The sequence below is a fragment of the Melanerpes formicivorus genome, unplaced genomic scaffold, assembly GCF_026170545.1.
Source record: "Melanerpes formicivorus ecotype bairdi unplaced genomic scaffold, bMelFor1.0.p_v2 SCAF_19, whole genome shotgun sequence".
NCBI lineage: Eukaryota > Metazoa > Chordata > Aves > Piciformes > Picidae > Melanerpes > Melanerpes formicivorus.
Genome location: NW_027142371.1, coordinates 16,131,678 through 16,148,800, shown reverse-complemented (window position 1 = coordinate 16,148,800; position 17,123 = coordinate 16,131,678). Strand labels below are relative to the sequence as shown.

The window sequence follows — 17,123 nt, the reverse complement described above, 5'->3', positions numbered from 1 at the left end:
TGGGGTCTTTCCAGCCCCTAAGTGAAACCAGACAAGCATTTAAGCTATTTGTCAATAAACTCACAGTTGTTCTTTTCCAGCCTTGCAGTGCACAAGCAGAGCATCTGCCTTTTTGTTTTGTCAGTTCTAGTTTGTGTTGCTGTTCAGAGACATCTTGGGTGAGTGTCTATGGTAGCTCCAAGGTTGAATCCAGAGTGTTGGGCTTTAACTAAAGTCAAAGCCAAAAGAATCCAACAGTATGTGGGTGCCTCGGGAAGGGTAGACTGGGAAGCAACCACCTGAAGATAAGCACTGGAAGCAGCTCCAGATTATTCTGATGTAAACAGAGGGTGAGTTTCAGCCCTGGATCTGAATTTCCTGAGAGTGGAGTGCAGGAGAGCTGTTCTTGTTCCCTTCTCACCTCCTCCTAGTTTAAAGTAAACTGTAGCAAACCTGAGCAAATACTGAAATCCAACAGGGATTAGAGAGAAGGTAATTTGTGGTGTTTACATGTAGAGTGATGTCAGCTCTTCCTCCACAGGCCACCAAATGCTCCATGTTCTGTCTTAACATGATTTAAGTGATTCCTTTTGGTGGTGTCCTTTAGTCTGTGTATTGTGATGCTTTTAAATACTTAGGTGATAATCGGAATAACAAGGAGCTACCAAATGTTTCTTTAGCGTGCACAAGTGTTTAAAAATGGGTTTTATTTTGGGAATTGACACTTTCAGAGGTTTCTGTGTTTCTTATAGAATGGCAATTGTGAGTTTCTTGCAGTGCTCTCTGTTTCAATGGGAGAGTGATGCTGACAGTCCTCAGAGATGCAGATGGAAATCCATCCTCCATTTGTGATGAGAAGTGCTGCAGTTAGTTGATAAACTGGAGCAGGGTAGGCTTAGGTTGGATATCAGGAGGAAGTTCTTCACAATGAGAGTGGTGAAACACTGGAACAGGTTGCCTGGGAATGTGGTGGAGGCCTCATCCCTGGAGACATTCAGGGTCAAACTTGATGGGGCCCTAAGCAACCTGCTCTAGTTGGAGGTGTCCCTGCTCACTGCAGGGCAGTTGGACAAGATGACCTTCAAGAGTCCCATCCAACCCAAACCATTCTATGATTCAAAGAATTTGCTCCTGAAATTATTATTCACAGAATCACAGAATGGTAGGGGTTGGGAGGGCCTCTGAAGACCGTAGAATCATTCAGGCTGGAAAAGACCCTTGGGACCATCAAGTCCAACCATTAACCGTACTCTACAAAGTTCATCTAGACCAGCCCCCATTGCTGTGAATAAGGACAAAATCATTCCAAAACCAGTTTTGGTGTGTGGCTGGGCAGCTCTCCAAGACTGTCCTGGGGCTGGAGACCACATGGTGAGGAGGTCAGGGCTGCATCCCACCACTGGGAAGTCTGCAGCAGCATCAAGCTCCAGTTGATGATTCAGCTTCTGGCCATGTAAAACTGACAGATGTGCTTCATTTCCTTACACAAAGGGAAAGCCTTTTGCCTTCATCCCTAACACTGGGCTCTCAAAAATACGTGATGGGACAGGAGTGGGGCTGGGCTGACTTCATCCCTGGGAGCCTGACAGTGGGTGGGAGCCAGGACTTGTTGCTGCACTCTAGGAAACGAGTGTGCAGCTTCCTAGATATGTGTTTTGTATTTAGTTAGCATCCAGCTAGCAGTTATTTAAAGCTGGTTCTTGGTTTTCACAGCAGCAGTTTCCTGCTTTCTGTGCATGCTTTACTGATCTGCTGTAGGGGCCACGCTGTGCTCTCGGCTGTGTGGGGAGAGGGAGGTGGGGGCGTCATCATCCCTCTCCCCCTGCTCTCCCTCCCCTTCCTTATCCCTCCTGACGTCTGGGAATTGAAATCTCTGACCACACCGAGGAGCAGACGAGGTGCTGGGGCTGCTGCTCCCATAGATTAAGAATGTAGCTGGATTTGTCTCATCTCCTGTCTGGCTCCAGGGACAGTCACTTCATGACAGAGGTCTGTGGATCATCACCCTTTGGGGTTCAGTTCTTGGGGATGCTGGGGAGGGGCTGTGTTGGTTTGGGGCTGTGTTTGGTTGGGTTGGGTGGGATTAGAGGAGCAGGGGGCTTGTGCAGGGGTTTGCTCTCTGGGAAACCTGGAGCTGAAGTAGCTTCAAGACTCACCTTCAGTGAAGGGAAAGTCTAAATGTCACAGGGACTGCTTCTTTGGGAGTGATGGCTTTAGAAATGTACATTATTTGTTGGTGGTTTTTTTTCCCTTCTCTTTTGTGATTGATAATTAAAAAAAAAAAAAAACCTGCAGGAAACTGCTAGAGGACAGTGCTTGGGAGGGTTTGCTAGCCATGGCAGTTGTCCAGGTGGGTCTTTGCCACCTGGAGGTGTGGTGTAGGTCTGTGTCAAACTTATGTTACTAAGCCCAGGCTGTGGGGACCTGCAAAGGCTCAGCCTAGAAGTGAAACTTATGCCTTACTTTTTTGAGCTGGAGACATTTTGTTCAATAGTGGGGCTGAAATCCAGGAGATTTCCAGGAGAAAGGGCTTGATGAATGTGAGATTTTAGTCTATTTAAGATCTTTTAACTAGCAAAGCACTTGAGGGGGTGAGGGGTGTGTGAATTTAGTCCCTGCCACTGGCAGGGATCTGCTGTCCGGAGCACTGCTCTTCTATCCAGCAGTGAGGTGACATTGCCTCTGCCAGCATGTCTGTGCAGAGATGGTGATACCCTCTGGGATGAGGAAATGTCCCCACACCGGGGCGGTGAAGGGTGTAAATGATTCACAGTGCCACTGAAACCCCACTTTTAGCTGTGCTGATTTAAACGTGTGGCAGGGATCTTTCTCTTTTTTTTTTTTTTTTTCATAGAATTGTTTGTGTGTTTTTTTTTGTTCTGGAGTTAAAGAGAGTGCCTTTAAATTCCCAGTACAAATAAGGGGATTTCCAACCACCTCAACCTCCAAATCCCCTCTGAGCACACAGCTGGGTCAAGTGGGAAGTGGTGTGCATGCCCCCCACCCCATTTTCCAGGCTCTGGAAATACTCATCACATGCTCCATGTGTTGCTATCTCCAATTTCCTTCCCTGAGTGACTAATGGGAGCAAGACATCAATATGCCAGAGGCTCCCTGACTGCCAGCATGCTGCTGTCACTGTGGGTCCCTCCATCCTGAGGTCTGTATCTCAGCCTGTCTGGATGGTGATACCAGGGAGGGCAGACCCAGAGTGGTGATTGGGGTCTAGAAGGTAACCTGGGGAGAGGGAGCTCTGCAGGGTGGGGTGGAGATAGCTCCTCCACCACTTCAGACAGGTGCATTTGTTACTCCTGCTTTATGGGTAGGAAAAGGACCGTTGTAGAAGAGGCACAATAATGATGAGTTTGCCTGAGCTAGGAAGAAGAGATAAGTCCCTGCCTCTTGCTTTAGTTGCAGTATAGATCCACAACCTGGCTTAACATCGAACACAGTTGAAGCAAAACTGCGGCGAACCTGGTGCAGTGCAGAGTGGAGCAGCTGGTGTCTTCATTTGTCTGGACTTCAGGTCCTGCATGACCCTGGGTAACATGAAAAGGTCACACAGAGTCCTGTGCTTTTGCCAGTTTGGCATCCTGTTCATCAGCAGAGCCACAGGAAAGTGGAATGAAATCAAGAGCAGTTGGGTGGCATTGCAAAATGGCCCAAATTAACTTGAGCTTCAGGGGATTTATCAACAAGGTAGACTTCAGCGCTTAGAAGGGCTGCTCAGAAAGCTGTGGACAGGCTTTTTAGCAGGGCCTGTTGTGACAGGTTATAACTAAAAAGAGGGAGATTCCAAGTGGAGAGAAGGAAGAAAGTTACACTGAGGGTGGTGAGAGCCTGGCCCAGGCTGCCCAGAGAGGTGGGAGCTGCTCCATCCCTGAAACTATTCCAAGTCAAGTTGGTTGTGGCTCTGAGCAACCCACTCCAGTGGGGAATGTCCCTGCTGACTGCAGGGGGCTTGGAGGGCCTTTAAAGGTCACTTCCCACTCCAAACCAGTCTGTGATTCTATTATTCTTGCTGTGGTTTGGCTCCTGTACCTCTGCAAGCAGGACAGGCTTTGCTTTGCTGGAGAAGACAGTCAAATTCCTGAGCCCCACTTGTGAAATGTTTGGTTTGTAATAAGCAATGACTTCATTTTATGAGCTGGATAAAGCCCCGAGTGTTGGCCACGGCTAAGGGCTTCAGTTACACTGCAGTTGTTCTGTATAACCTGATCTTCAATCAAAGCAAGAAACATCCCAGACTGAGCAGGGTGGTTCACATCTCCCTGTTAGAACTTGCACATTTTTCCATTCACTCTTGCAGCAACTGAGAGCTGCTTGAAACCTCAGGAGCCATGGCTGGGTTACTCATGTGGATATTTACTTTTCCTTGAAATCTCTAAAAAACCCTGATGTATGTGAAGGAAAGTAGGCATTTGCCAGGAGCCTCGAAATACCTGTCCATCAAAAGGAATAGAAATGAAATGTTGCTGCAGAAGGCAGAGGAGGAAGCTTGTGCTTGGTCTGGTTCTGCCAAAAGCAATAAGGCTGAAATGTGGAGCAGAAAAATGACAGATGCCAAAGATGTGTTGCAAAAGGCCAACAGCCTGTGCTTGAAACCTGCTCTGTTGAGGCTGAGATGGGGGGGAGGGAGGCACAGTTTCCTATCAGGGTAGGTTTATGTCCACCTAGCATTTCTGACCCAAACTGAGAAGAATTTTCTCCTGGAGAAAAGAAGGCTCCAGGGAGACCTTATTGTGGTTTTTCAGTACTTAAAGGGGTTGAGAAAAAAGCTGGGGACAAAGTTTATAGCAGGGCCTGTTGTGACAAGACAAGGGGGGTTGGGTTTAAATGAAAAGAGGAAGATTCAGGCTAGAAAGAAGAAAGATATTTATTATGCTGATGGTGGTGAGACACTGACCCTGGCTGCCCATAGAGGTGGGAGATGTTCCATCTCTGGATCTGTTGCAAGTGAAGCTGTGTGGGGCTCTGAGACACCTGCTCTAGCTGAGGATGTCTCTTCTAACTGCAGGGGAGTTGGACTTAGATGACCTTCAAAGGTCCCTTCCCAACCCAACCCATTCTGTGATTCTATGAATAAACTGAAATCTAGACCAGCAAAGGTAACTGAAGGTACTGGAGGTCTGTGGTCTGAAGTCTGCAGGGGTTGGTTACTTGCAAGTCAAACTGGTCCTCTGCTACGATTGAGTCTGTAACTGCATCTGTCTGCAGTCTCTTCAGGTGAGCAGGCTGTGAGCAGTGCTAGCTCTGAGCCTGCTCCCCAGCAGGTGTGTAAACACTACTTAGTGCTGGTCCAAGGCACTGAGCAGGAGAGGCCAGGAATCTAAAATAACATGTAGGAACTGTAGCTGAATTCATCTGTGCTTCTCCATCCACCCTTTCAGTGCTACACAGAGCTGCAGATCTCAGCTTGTGGTCCCTTAGCTGAGGACTGCAAAGTGATGGGGCTCAATGTGGTGCAGTGTAACTTCTTCCTATGTTTGTCCCCTTGCAGGTCCTGCTCACCATGCTGATTCACACTTGTTTCTTTTTTGCCTGCCTGCCTGTGGCAAGCCATGTCTGGGGAAGAGTGGGTCAAGGTAAGGACAATTCCCAGGGGTCTAGCTGTCACCTGGGTTAACCCAGCCCTTGCCTGAGCTATTTCCATTGGTGCTGGCACTGCACATGAGGGACATTCCCACCATCATGCAGGATTTCAGGGGTCTCCATGCTCTGCAGTTAAGTCTGAGCTTAACTGCCCATCAACTGGAGAGCAAGGTTACAGCATCAAACAGCTCACATCCAGCATGAGTGCAGGGGAACAGTGCAGCTTTCATGGCACCAGGGTTCATTTGCATCCAGCACATAATGGTGCTTTAGAGGATGCTGTCCTTTCTGATTTGTCTGAGGACATTCTTTTCTTTTTAGCTTCTGGACTCATTGAGTGATGGCTGAGGAGTTGGACCACACTCGGCCAAAAGAAGACAGCTTCATGTATAATCCTACTATGAATTCCCCTCATTGTTCCATGATCTCTTACCATTTATCTTAGGCATGATTCTGGGATTTGATTTTGCCCCTCACCCCTCTTCCCCATGTTTTCTTTCTTCTTCTTCAGATTTGCCTGGGGTGAGATGTGAATCTCAGCTTTGTTTCCCCAGAATAGTTATCTGCTTGTTGGGCAGCCTGCAGGAAGTCTCTACAGAGAAAGGTTAAGGCACAGATGTTGGGCTGAGACAAGCAAGTCCTCACTGCCAGCTCTGGTTGCTTTCCTGGGCTCTGACTTCATGGCAGAGATGTTAGGAGATAGATAGACATCATGTCAGCCCAGATTAAAGACTTGAGGGGGCCACAGAATCCTAGCATGGTGGGTGTTGGAAGGAAGCTCTGGAGGTCATCTAGTCCAAACCCCTGCTCAAGCAGGGCTCCCACAGCAGCTTGCCCAGGATTGTGTCCAGATGGGTTTGAATCTCTCCGGAGAGGGAGACTCCACAACATCTCTGGGCAGCCTGCTCCAGAGTTCCAGCACCCTCACAGAAAAAAAGTTTCTCCTCCTGTTCAGATGGAACTTCCTGAGTTCCAGTTTTTGCCCATTGCCTCTTGTCCTGTCCCTGGGCACCACTGACAAGCTCCTGACCCCTGCCTCTTGCCCCCCACAGCTCCTTCAGGTCTTGCTGAGCATTGCTCAGATCCCCTCTGGGGCTGCTCTTCTCCAGGCTCTCAGCCCCAGGGCTTTCAGCCTTTGCTCTTCACAGAGATGCTCCAGGCCCCTCAGCATCTCTGTTGCCTCTGCTGGACTCTGCCCAGTAGTTCCCTGTGTCTTGAACTGGGGAGTCCTGTGCAACACAGTTTACCAGCACTGAGCTGGACACTCCAGGTCACCCTTTGGTTTTTGAATGAGTAATGGTAAAGAGTCTGGTAAGAGTGGAAAGGAGGGAAGCATCTGAGTGCAGACAGTGCAGGCAGAAGAAGTGCTCACTCATTGCAAATCAGTGTAGCCAGCTGGAAAGGCAGCTGGAGGTGCAGTGGTGTCAGGAAGGAGCGGAGATCAATCTGCTGAGTTGCCATCCTGTATCCTGTCAAGTGCAAAACTTTCATCTGGTGACATTTGTATACCAGCATGTGATTTCCCAAACAGCCATGGGCTCCAGGAGTGACACACGAGTTTTGACATCTAGCTGGGGTTTAAAAGCTATCTGTGAAATCTGGAGATGACAAGGCACTGTGCTCTTGCTTCTTTTTACCTCCTTGTCTGATACTAAATATTTTTTCTTCTTCAAGATTGTCATTTAGTTTGATCCTCCCTGCAGCAAGCTGACATGAGCTGGTGCCCATGAGTTATGGGCCTGCCAGGAACTGTTATTGGGGTTTTTTTCCCCCTAATCCCTTGTTCTAAACCCATCTGGTTCTTAGAGCTGCCTCTGAACTGATCTTTCAGCAGAAGTATGGGATCCTCACCTGGCCCAAGCCTGCTGGAGAACACCCTGAGATCTTTCATCTATTTCCTGCCCTCCCATTTCACGTTTGCACTAAACACACTTTGCTGAATCAAAACCATCTGCGTGAAAGCTCCTGGGATAGTCCTGCAAGTTATGAGGGATTCAGACAAAATCCTCATGTCTGTGGCTGTTTTCCCTGTTTGCTGCAGTAGATGTTGAGAAACTTCTCTTTGCTTAGGGTAGAGACTGCAGATCTGCAGTGACCCATGGTAGGTTTCCTGGCAGAGGTGCAGGGAGGCTGCAGGAGCTGCTGTGCAGGTTCAAGGGATGCTGAGGACTTCCATGGGATGGTGAAGGCCTCCTCTGCAGTGGAGGTGTTCCTGTATCCCTAAAGGAGATGAGATGTGGTGTTTTGTGGGTGCATATGCAAAGGGAAGAATCCCATCCATAACAGGATGGACTTGTCTCCTCTGCCCAGGGTCAGGCCGGCTGAAGCTCACTGTCCTCTCAGAAGACAGGCTCCAGATGAAATGGAAAGAGTCTGAGGGGAGCATCAATGGCTACAAGGTTCGGGTAAAGCCCATGGCAGGTATGTGCTAATATGCTGGGCATCAGACCCAGCAGGAATCTGTGTATGAGTGAAGGTCTGAGCTCCACCTTTGACTGATGGACAACAGGACTTCAGCAAATGCACTATTAGAGATGAGGCAGTGGGAATTGGCCACTGGTTGGTTGTTCTGTTTTCAAGTGTTGATCACCCAGATCAAAACTTTCCCCTGGTGTGTACATGCAGTATGGACAAGAAGCCTTTCTGACGATCATAGTGCAGTCATGGTCCCTGCATCACTGATTCATGAGAAGGAGACAGAATTCATCCCTCTTCATCCTAGGGGAAAACCTTAGCCAGAAAACGTTGCTTTTTGAGACTATGTGAGGAAAATGATGAGGAAGGGTTCATTGTCAGTTCTTCTGTGGGAGCTCCCAGCTCATCCTGTACCTGCAGAGACAGGGCAAGGGTGTAGAGAACAAGATTTGTGAGGAGGGGTTGAGGGAAATGGGATTCTTTAGTCTGGAAAAGACTCATTGCTCTCTACAGATCCCTGAAAAAAGTCTGGAGTGAAGTGGGGGTTGGTCTCTTCTCCCTAGTACCAGGTGATAGAACAAGAAGAAATGGCCTGAAATTGTGCCAGGAGAGGGTTAGGTTGGAGATTAGGAAAAATTTCTTCTCTGAAAGCTCTGGAACAGGCTGCCTGGGGAGGTGGTGGAATCAGCATCCCTAGAGGTGTTCAGGAAACTGTGGACATAGCACTTTGGGATATGGTTTAGTGGCCATGGTGGTGTGGGTTGATGATTGGACTCTATGACCCTAAAGGTCTTTTCCAAGCAAAACAATTGTATGATTCTATGATACAGGATGGAAAGTCCCTGATCCCACGTTCCTGTGGGGCTGAGCTCCATGATTCTCTGCCCCAGCCAAGCTCCAGCTCTCCCTGACTTCAGACACTGAGTCTGGTGATATTGGAAGGATGCAACATTCCTTGGCAGGGAGCAGTGGTTGCAGACAACCTTAATCTTGGCTGGCATTTTGTTGTCAGTCACTGTTGCTCACCCAGCAAGCCAGAGAAGGGAGCTGCCAGGCAGGAGTGTGAGCAGCAGAGCTCTTGTGATCATCTCCCCACTTTTAGCTCAGCCCCCACCTGTTTCCCAGGCTGCAGCAGGAGGTTTCTCATTCCTGCCCTGCCCTGCTCTTCTCTGGGCCTCAGCTCTGTAGAGATCGATGAGCATCCCGGGAATGCAGGGAATCCCCAGCACATGCCCTGAGGCTGGGGAGCTCCATCAGCATGAGCACAGGGATGGCTGGATCAGAAACTCGTCCTTCTCCACCATTAAAAGCTTGAAGACCTTTCTTAATCAGAGGATTTTGGGAAGCTGGTTTGCCTCTCTCCCTTTGTTTTGTGTAGCACACTGATGGTGGTGCTCCATGTGCTCAGTGCCATGCCATGCATAAATGCCCTAGTTCCTGGCTCATCAAGGCAGCACAGCCTCAGGACATGTTCCACAACCTCAGGACATGGCTGGAGGGATCTGGAGGCAGTACTGACCCCAGAAATGAGCAGCTGCCCTGGGGAGAGATGAGGCTTGTCAGAGACAGCTCAGGGAGAGCAGCTGGGATCAGGGAGAGCAGCTGGGATAAGGAAGAGCAGTCCTAAGTGCCAGTGGTGACCTCCAAAACCACCAAACCACTTCCTTACCTTGTCTTCTATGCCCTCAAGCACAGCAATTTGATTAGATACTTTCATAAGCAGCACTTACTAGTAACTGCCCAATCTCTGAAGACCTCCTTGAGAAGCTGGTGAGGGCTCCAGTAAGCCTGGATGGGAAGTGGTTTTCCATTTTGGGCACGTATCAAGGATATAAAAAAATCCCGACCCAAATGTTCTCAACTCTGGATTGAGAAAAAAGAGTAAAAATCAGAGGTCAACAAAATTAAAAGAGAAACAGGAGTGGGCTGAGCTTCCTAGGCAGATATTCCCTGTGTTTCAGCAGTGCTTTTGCTACTGTCAGCTTAAATTTAAGCTCTAACAGTCTCTGAACTGTGGTTTCATCCCACCTCAGGGGATTCAGAGCAAGAAGTCATGCTGAAAACCAAGACTCCCAAAGCCACAGTGGGGGGGCTGAGCCCTACCAAGGAATACACACTGCAGGTCTACGTGCTCAATGGCTCCCAGGAAGCCCTGTTTGCCAAGAGGAAATTTGTCAGTAAGTAGTGCGGGCTGCATTTTGCCATCCAGAGAGCTCCTGAGGCCATTGGAAATGTGGCTCCTAAGAGCTCATCCTCCAGTGCAGACCATGCTGCAATGACAGAGCCTGTCACTGGTTTGGTTGGAAGGTTAGTGAAGGCTCAGGAGATGAAGGACAGACTGTGACTCACAGACCTGTCCAGATGGACACTCTCTCCCTGTTTTTGGTCTTTCTACAGTAGAGGAACTAAAAAATGCATCCCAGACTAGAAATAACCGAAGAAACTCAGGAGCTGCATTGGGAAAGAATCTCACCTCTGCAGGGAGCTCAGCAGCTGAGCACAGTGTGGTGGCAGAGGCCACCCCACCGCCCTTGAACACCATCTTGACCCAGCCAGGTGAGTGCATAGATCATCAGAGACATGCATTTGGTGGGACATGCTACGCCAGTTTCCTCTCATCTGTGCACTTCTGAACATAGGAAGCCACCTAAAAATATTTGCCCCTCATGCCAGGCAAACTGTCCAGCCTGACAAAGCACATCTGAGTGTTCCTGGGGCTGGCACCTATTCTAGCTAAGCAGATACACTCAAATCCTTCAACCAAGAGCAGATCCTTTGAGAGCAAGCTGCTCCCAAAGCATGAGAGCTAATGATGCTGAGTTCTGGGCATGCTGATGGTCACAAGAAGTTGTGATATCCCCCTGTGACTGAGGACTGCAGACAACCAACTGCATAGATTCTTGTGCACTTAAAACAAGGTTCAGAGAAGCATTTCTATGTGTAGATGGATGAAAGATCCATCAAGGCCCTTAGACAAAGAGACTGACACCAAAAGAGGGTGTTTTGAGTCTCAGATTGCTGAGGTCTGGAGAGTCTACTGAGTTATCAGGTGCCATGGTACTGTTTTATAAACATTCATTTTAGAATAGGAGATTTAGGTTGGATGTTAGGAGGAAGTTCTTTACCATGAGGGTAGTAGACCACTGGAACAGGTTGCCCAGGGTGGAAGTTGGGGCCACATCCTTGGAGATATTCAAGGTCAGGCATGACAGGGCTCTGGGCAACCTGATGTACTGAAGGATGTCCCTACTGACTGCAGAGGGATTGGACTGGATGAGCTTAGGAGGTTCCTTCCAGCCCAAACAATTCTATGATTGGGGTTTTTTTGCCACCAAGGATAATGGGCAGGATGAACTTTTGATGTGATCCATTGTTATTAACTTGTGAGCCCTCTTGCAGCCCTCTCAGGCATGAACAAAGGTGGCCTCCTCCATCCAGCTACCTATTTGCAAAAGGTTGTAGGAATTTATCCTCTGTCAAATGTGGCTGAAGTGAGCTGATGGCCACAGCAGGTTCCACGAGGGTAGCACAGCTAAGGACAATGGGGTTTGTTTTCTCTTTGGAGCACAGTGAAAGACAGAACTGAAAAGAGGAGACAGAAGGGGGCTCAGACAAAGGGCTCAGGAGAAGCCACGAGGAACCAGCCCAGTGCAGAGGCCAGCATGGCAGGAGCAGCACCGACACCCACGAGACAATCCCAGCGCTCTCCTGCAAACACAGAGCAAGAGGCTCCTGGGAAGGAAAAGCCTACAAGGGATTCATTGAGGCAAGGTGAGAGGGGGTTCAAACATGCCTTGGTCCTCCTTCCCTACAGCTCAATGAATACAAGCCTTCCACCCACTCTTTGTCACCAAGGCTGCCAAGAGTACAAATGCTGCTGGGCCATTTCATTGCTAGGCCATGCTTGGGGCAACTGTCAGGAATCACAGGAGTTTGGAATTCTGCAGAACATTGCAGATTTTAAGGAAAATTCGAGCTAGGCCATAAATTCCTTCCAGAAGGTTTAATTTATTGATTTGCCACTGTTCTCTCACTTCATGTCGGCCAATTCCCCCTGCTTCTGATGGATCCATGTAAGAATTTGAGTTCTTCAACAGAGTCCCCAGCCACGGACCTTCCCAGGCCTGCAGAAGAGCACATCAGTGATGTTCCTGTTTGATCTCCTTGGACTTGTTTCTGTTTCACAGATAACAAATGTGTTGGATGAGCAACATGTCCTGTCTTATCCTCTGCGAGCCTGGGCTGAGGAGAAAGGCAGGGCTTGAGGATCTGTGGTGCCAGCAGTTTTTTTACAGCAAGATTGGATTTAATATAGAGCCACAAAATAATTATAGCCCCCAGGGGATCTCCTGATGGAATGGAATGGAGCAATCAGCTGCAATTCTTGGAGACTTGGTCTCAGCAGAAGGGAAGCACTGGGCTGGGGCTGAGATGTAGTGGAGCTGACAGCTTGCAGAGAGCAGTGCTTGGGTTAGACACATGCTTCCTGACAGCTTTAACCCCTTCTTGGAAGAAAAGCATCTGTACACCACCCAATTTTGTGGTACTGAGATGGGTTACCCTAAGCCATGTGGTCTTCAAAGATTCATAGAATGGTTTGGGTTGGAAGGGACTTTCAAGATCACTCAGTTCAAATCCCCCTGCCATGGGCAGGGACACCTCCCACTAGACCAGGCTGCTAAAAGTCTCACTGTCTCATTCCACCTGGCGCTGAACATCTCCAGGGAGAGGGCAGCCACAACCTCCCTGAGCAACCTGTTCCAGTGTCTCACCACCCTCACTGGAAAGAATTTTTTCCTCATATCCAGTTAAATCTGCCCTCTTCTGGCTTCAATCCATTCCCTCTCGTCCTATCGCTATAACCCCTTGAAAAAGTCCCTCCCCACCTTTCTTGTAGCCTCTACAAGCACTGGAAGGCTGCTCTAGGGTCTCCCCAGAGCCTTCTCTTCTCCAGACTGAACAGCCCCAACTCTCCCAGCCTGTCCCCATAGAGAGGTTCTCCACCTCTCTGATCATCTTAGTGACCCTGTTCTGGACTCACTGCAGCAGCTCCTCTTGTACTGGGGGCAACAGAACTGGATGCAGGACTCCCAGGTGAGGTCTCACCAGAGCAAAGTAGAGAGGCTTTATCCCTCATCCTGCTGTCCACACTGCTTTTGATGCAGCCAGTTGGTCTCCTAGGCGGCAGAACATGACGGGATGCTGCAATGCATCAGGCTGTCAGATGGTTCAGTGCACCACCTGGGCAAGGCCTTGCACTGCAGACTGCAATGTTGCCTTAAAATTGAAGCAGTTTTTCCTCCTTACAATTTCTTCTCTCAACCTCAAACCTTATACCCTGCAGGTTCCCAGTTCCAGTGTGACACATCTGCAATGACTGATGTTGTCCTGCTTGTGGATGGATCCTGGAGCATTGGACGCAACAATTTCAAGCTCATTAAGGAGTTTCTGAGCAATTTGATTTCCCCATTCAGTATTGGCCAAGACAAGATAAGAGTAGGTAGGACACTGTATCCTCACCTTGGGAAGTCCATGCTTAAAGAAGCTTTGGTCTCTGTTCCTGTGCTTATGTTCTCCTCTGAGGAGTGTTTATTCCTTTAGGGTGGGGTCCTTCTTGCTCTTTTTTCATCTTTCCCAATATGGCAGCAAGCTCTGGCCTCTGGTGGCTGTGCCAACAGCTGCACAGTGAGCAGAAGTGATGACTTCTGGGCAGTACTAAGTCGAGTATTGGTGCTGAGATACATCTAGGATTTGCTGCCTATCTTGAGGAAGTGCTCAGCCTCCACAACACGGCATAGACAGATGTGGTGGCACATCATCTCTGGAGCTCCTCTGAGCTCAGCTAAGTATGGGGCTGCTTCCAGTTCCAAGTGATGTCCAGGCCCTAGATGAAGTAAGACAGTGTGAATCCTTCCTGCTCCTTGCAGCCAACCAGTTTGACCGCAGTTAACACTGAGGCTTACCAAATACTTCAGAGCATCACCACATGGGGAGGTATCACTGTACCCAGTGGGAACTGAGTCAGAATGACTATGCAGAGAAGTGGAGCCAGAAACCAGGTCTGCTCACCCCCACTCTCTCTCATCATTTTTTGTCACCTTCCCATGGCAAACCTGACAGCACCACTCCAAAGCAGGTCTCCACTTGCAGCTTACCTTGGTTTGCATGATGCTGGTAGCTCTTCCCTCCCCAGGGCTGTCCCAGTACAGCAGCGATCCCCACACGGAGTGGGATCTGAGCACTTACTCAACGAGGAACCAAGTGCTGGAGGCCATGAGGAACCTGCGGTACAAGGGTGGCAACACCTTCACAGGTAACTCCATCCCACAAGCCTGCCTCATCTGTGTGGCTGCAGGGCAAGAAACTGTGCCCATGGGATCACCTCCATGGAGACCAAGGCCACTGGGGGCAGAGAGAAGAGTAAAGGTTGCCCATGAGGCTGTAGCTCTCCATGCATCTCTGCTCCTCCCCAGGTCTGGCACTGACCCACGTCCTGGAGCAGAACCTGAAACCAGATGCAGGTGCCCGGCTGGAGGCTAAGAAGTTGGTAATCCTCTTGACTGATGGTAAATCCCAGGATGATGCAAACCCGGCTGCTCAGACCTTGAAAAACCTGGGCATAGAGATATTTGCTGTTGGTAAGATCACAGCTATTGATAAGCCAACCTATTCTGGATCTCCAAATGAAAGCTTATGTTCCCTCAGCTTTGACAGAAGCATCCTGGCATGTTTGGGTGGTGGGTAAGACCTCATTATATTGTGGCTGAGATGAAAATGAACTAATTTATTCAACAATGTCTCCTCAAAGGGAATTTTGTTTAGAAAAAGCTCTCCTTCACTGGAGATCCTTCACACCTCCCATCTCACACCTCATAAAGACCTTTGTGAGCCTAAGAGACCTGTGCCAGAAGAACAACATTCTCAGCTGTGGAATTAGGCAGGAGAAAATTGTCTTGGGGAGGGCAGGAGCCCTCCTCTGTAATTACTGCCTCTTGCAGCTTTCCATTTCTCTGGATAATAACATTATCTGCTCTTTGCTATCCAACAGCAATAATGAGACACAAAATGGCCTTGAGCAGCTCTGGCCTTGATGACTAAACAAGTTTGCTAGGGACTAATGAACGGACAATAAAGTTACATAGAAAACTCACATAAAAATGCAGTTTCCAAACCTTGAAGTGCTAACTGATGTCATGAAGGCACCAGCAAAGGTTTATTGCTTAGGGGTTATAGCTAAGTGGTTGATGCTGTTTCTTCTTCCATGGACTCCATGGAGCTGCTGAACTTCAGCTGAACATTGTGCAACACCACAGACTAACATCTGAGCATCTGACACCACTTGGAGATTGGCTCCTGCATGGGGTCTTTGTCTTTCCTCCCCAGTTAGAGGAAGATATGTGGTTTGGTCCTTAGACATCAGGATCTGAGTATTAATCTTAAAAGCTCCTTGGTTCTCACTGCTAGAGCAAGGGGGAAGGAAGCTAGCAGAGCTGATAAAGTAGTGGTCCTGGACTTGAGAAACCAGGTGGGATGCCTGCCTGGGGATGGAACCACTTGGGCAATGTAGGGGAACCTTGAACCTATCACTGGGAAGCAAAATCAGTTGTATACTGTGGGGCTTGGGCTGCAGGGGGTTAATGAGGGTGCAGAGCAAAAGGGTAGGGATGAAGAATGCTGTGATGGTAAAGTTCTGCTAAATAAATTATCTGCTCTTTGCTCATCCTTGACACTCCTGAAAGGCAATGTGGTGTTCTGATGAGCAACAGGCTCTGTGGGGAGTGCTGGCTCGTCATAAATATAAAATTGCTGTTTATTCATTCATTCATTCATTTCCCTTCTTTATGCCACTGCTTCTTAGGGTGAAAAAATAACTGCCTGCCTGGTAGTAAAGGCTGCAAGTGATGAAGAGGCAGGAAAATGCAAGGAGGATTCATTAGCCTGTCTCCAGGCCACAAAAGACCTTCTGAGCCCACAGAGTTGAAAGTCTGTTCCAGGTTGGACTGAGGCTGTTGCCCAGTCAGGAAAGCCCAAGGCCATTCTCAGATGCCACCACCTCAGTGGAACGACTATGGGGCTCTGCCTGGAAAGCAGGGTGATGGTGGACACACCCTGCCCCTGAAAAAAGGCAGAAGCAGGAGGCAGAAGCTGCTCCTCTGGGAAAGTTTTCTGAGTCTCATTTTCTGCTCTGGTTGCAGGGGTGAAGAATGCAGATGAAGCAGAGCTGAAGCAGGTGGCCTCGGAGCCACTGGAGCTCACCGTGTACAACGTGCTGGATTTCCCTCTGCTGAGCTCTCTGGTTGGCAAGCTCACCCGGGTCCTGTGTGCCAGAATCAAAGAGAAGAGCAACAAGGAAGCTGCAGGTGAGGCGTTACCCCCTTAGTGCAGGCTGAGCTTCCTTCTGCTCACCACTCACCTTCCTTGCCTCTAGGGTTGACCCCTTCTCATGTTTTTCCTCCGTGAGCTCCACCACTCTGTCAGCACCACCTAACTCTCCTCCTCTGCTGATCTTGCTCAGTTCTCTGGCTTCCTGACAATGGTCCTTGCCACATCAAAGTCTTGGCCAGTTTCTCCTGTGATCATTGTCTTCTGCAATGCCCTCTGAGTGCAGCTCTTCCACTGCAGCCACCCTGCTGTCTCTAACAAGTGACAGAAGGACCTGACTTGTAGATGTTTCCATTCTGATGCTCTTGGTTTAGCCATCTGCCTTTGGCTTGCAGCCAATACAGACAACAGCCATTGCTACCAGGAGTTTGGATAACTCTTGATGGATATAATCACCTAATGACAATAGCTACCACTGTAGGGATGAGGGGACACCTTTTCCATTATCATAGGGTGTGAAAAAATGTGTTGTGACCATCTCTCTTTCTGAGGCTCTTCCAAGGGGAGGCACAGAAAGCAGAAGAGCTAATTAGAGAATATATTAAGGGGGAATATACGGAGGAAATATGGAGGTAGGAAGAGGACATCTCAACATTCTTTTTCTCCATGCTTCACTTATATGATGGAGCTCTGGGACATTTTCCAGTGAAAACCAAATAGCCTCTTTCTTTCCTTTGCTAGCCTGCAGCTTGTATGATGAACAAGATAATGAAGAGCCACTCCAGGTATTGGCTTAGATCCTCAGGAGGAATAAT

The 17,123-nt window shown here is 48.8% G+C and overlaps 1 protein-coding gene across 1 annotated transcript in view; it reads left to right on the top strand.

The window, feature by feature from the left end:
* Window positions 1-1,916: 1,916 nt before the first annotated feature.
* COL20A1 (collagen type XX alpha 1 chain) overlaps window positions 1,917-17,123 on the top strand; it is a 50,911-nt gene continuing 35,704 nt past the window's right edge. The window contains exons 1-10 of the mRNA XM_068150370.1: window positions 1,917-1,968; window positions 5,480-5,564; window positions 7,882-7,992; window positions 10,020-10,163; window positions 10,384-10,542; window positions 11,557-11,757; window positions 13,331-13,486; window positions 14,180-14,299; window positions 14,460-14,624; window positions 16,182-16,346. Coding sequence (XP_068006471.1) covers window positions 1,960-1,968; window positions 5,480-5,564; window positions 7,882-7,992; window positions 10,020-10,163; window positions 10,384-10,542; window positions 11,557-11,757; window positions 13,331-13,486; window positions 14,180-14,299; window positions 14,460-14,624; window positions 16,182-16,346 — 1,315 coding nt within the window. The 5' untranslated portion in view covers window positions 1,917-1,959. The remainder of the gene's footprint in view (window positions 1,969-5,479; window positions 5,565-7,881; window positions 7,993-10,019; window positions 10,164-10,383; window positions 10,543-11,556; window positions 11,758-13,330; window positions 13,487-14,179; window positions 14,300-14,459; window positions 14,625-16,181; window positions 16,347-17,123) is intronic.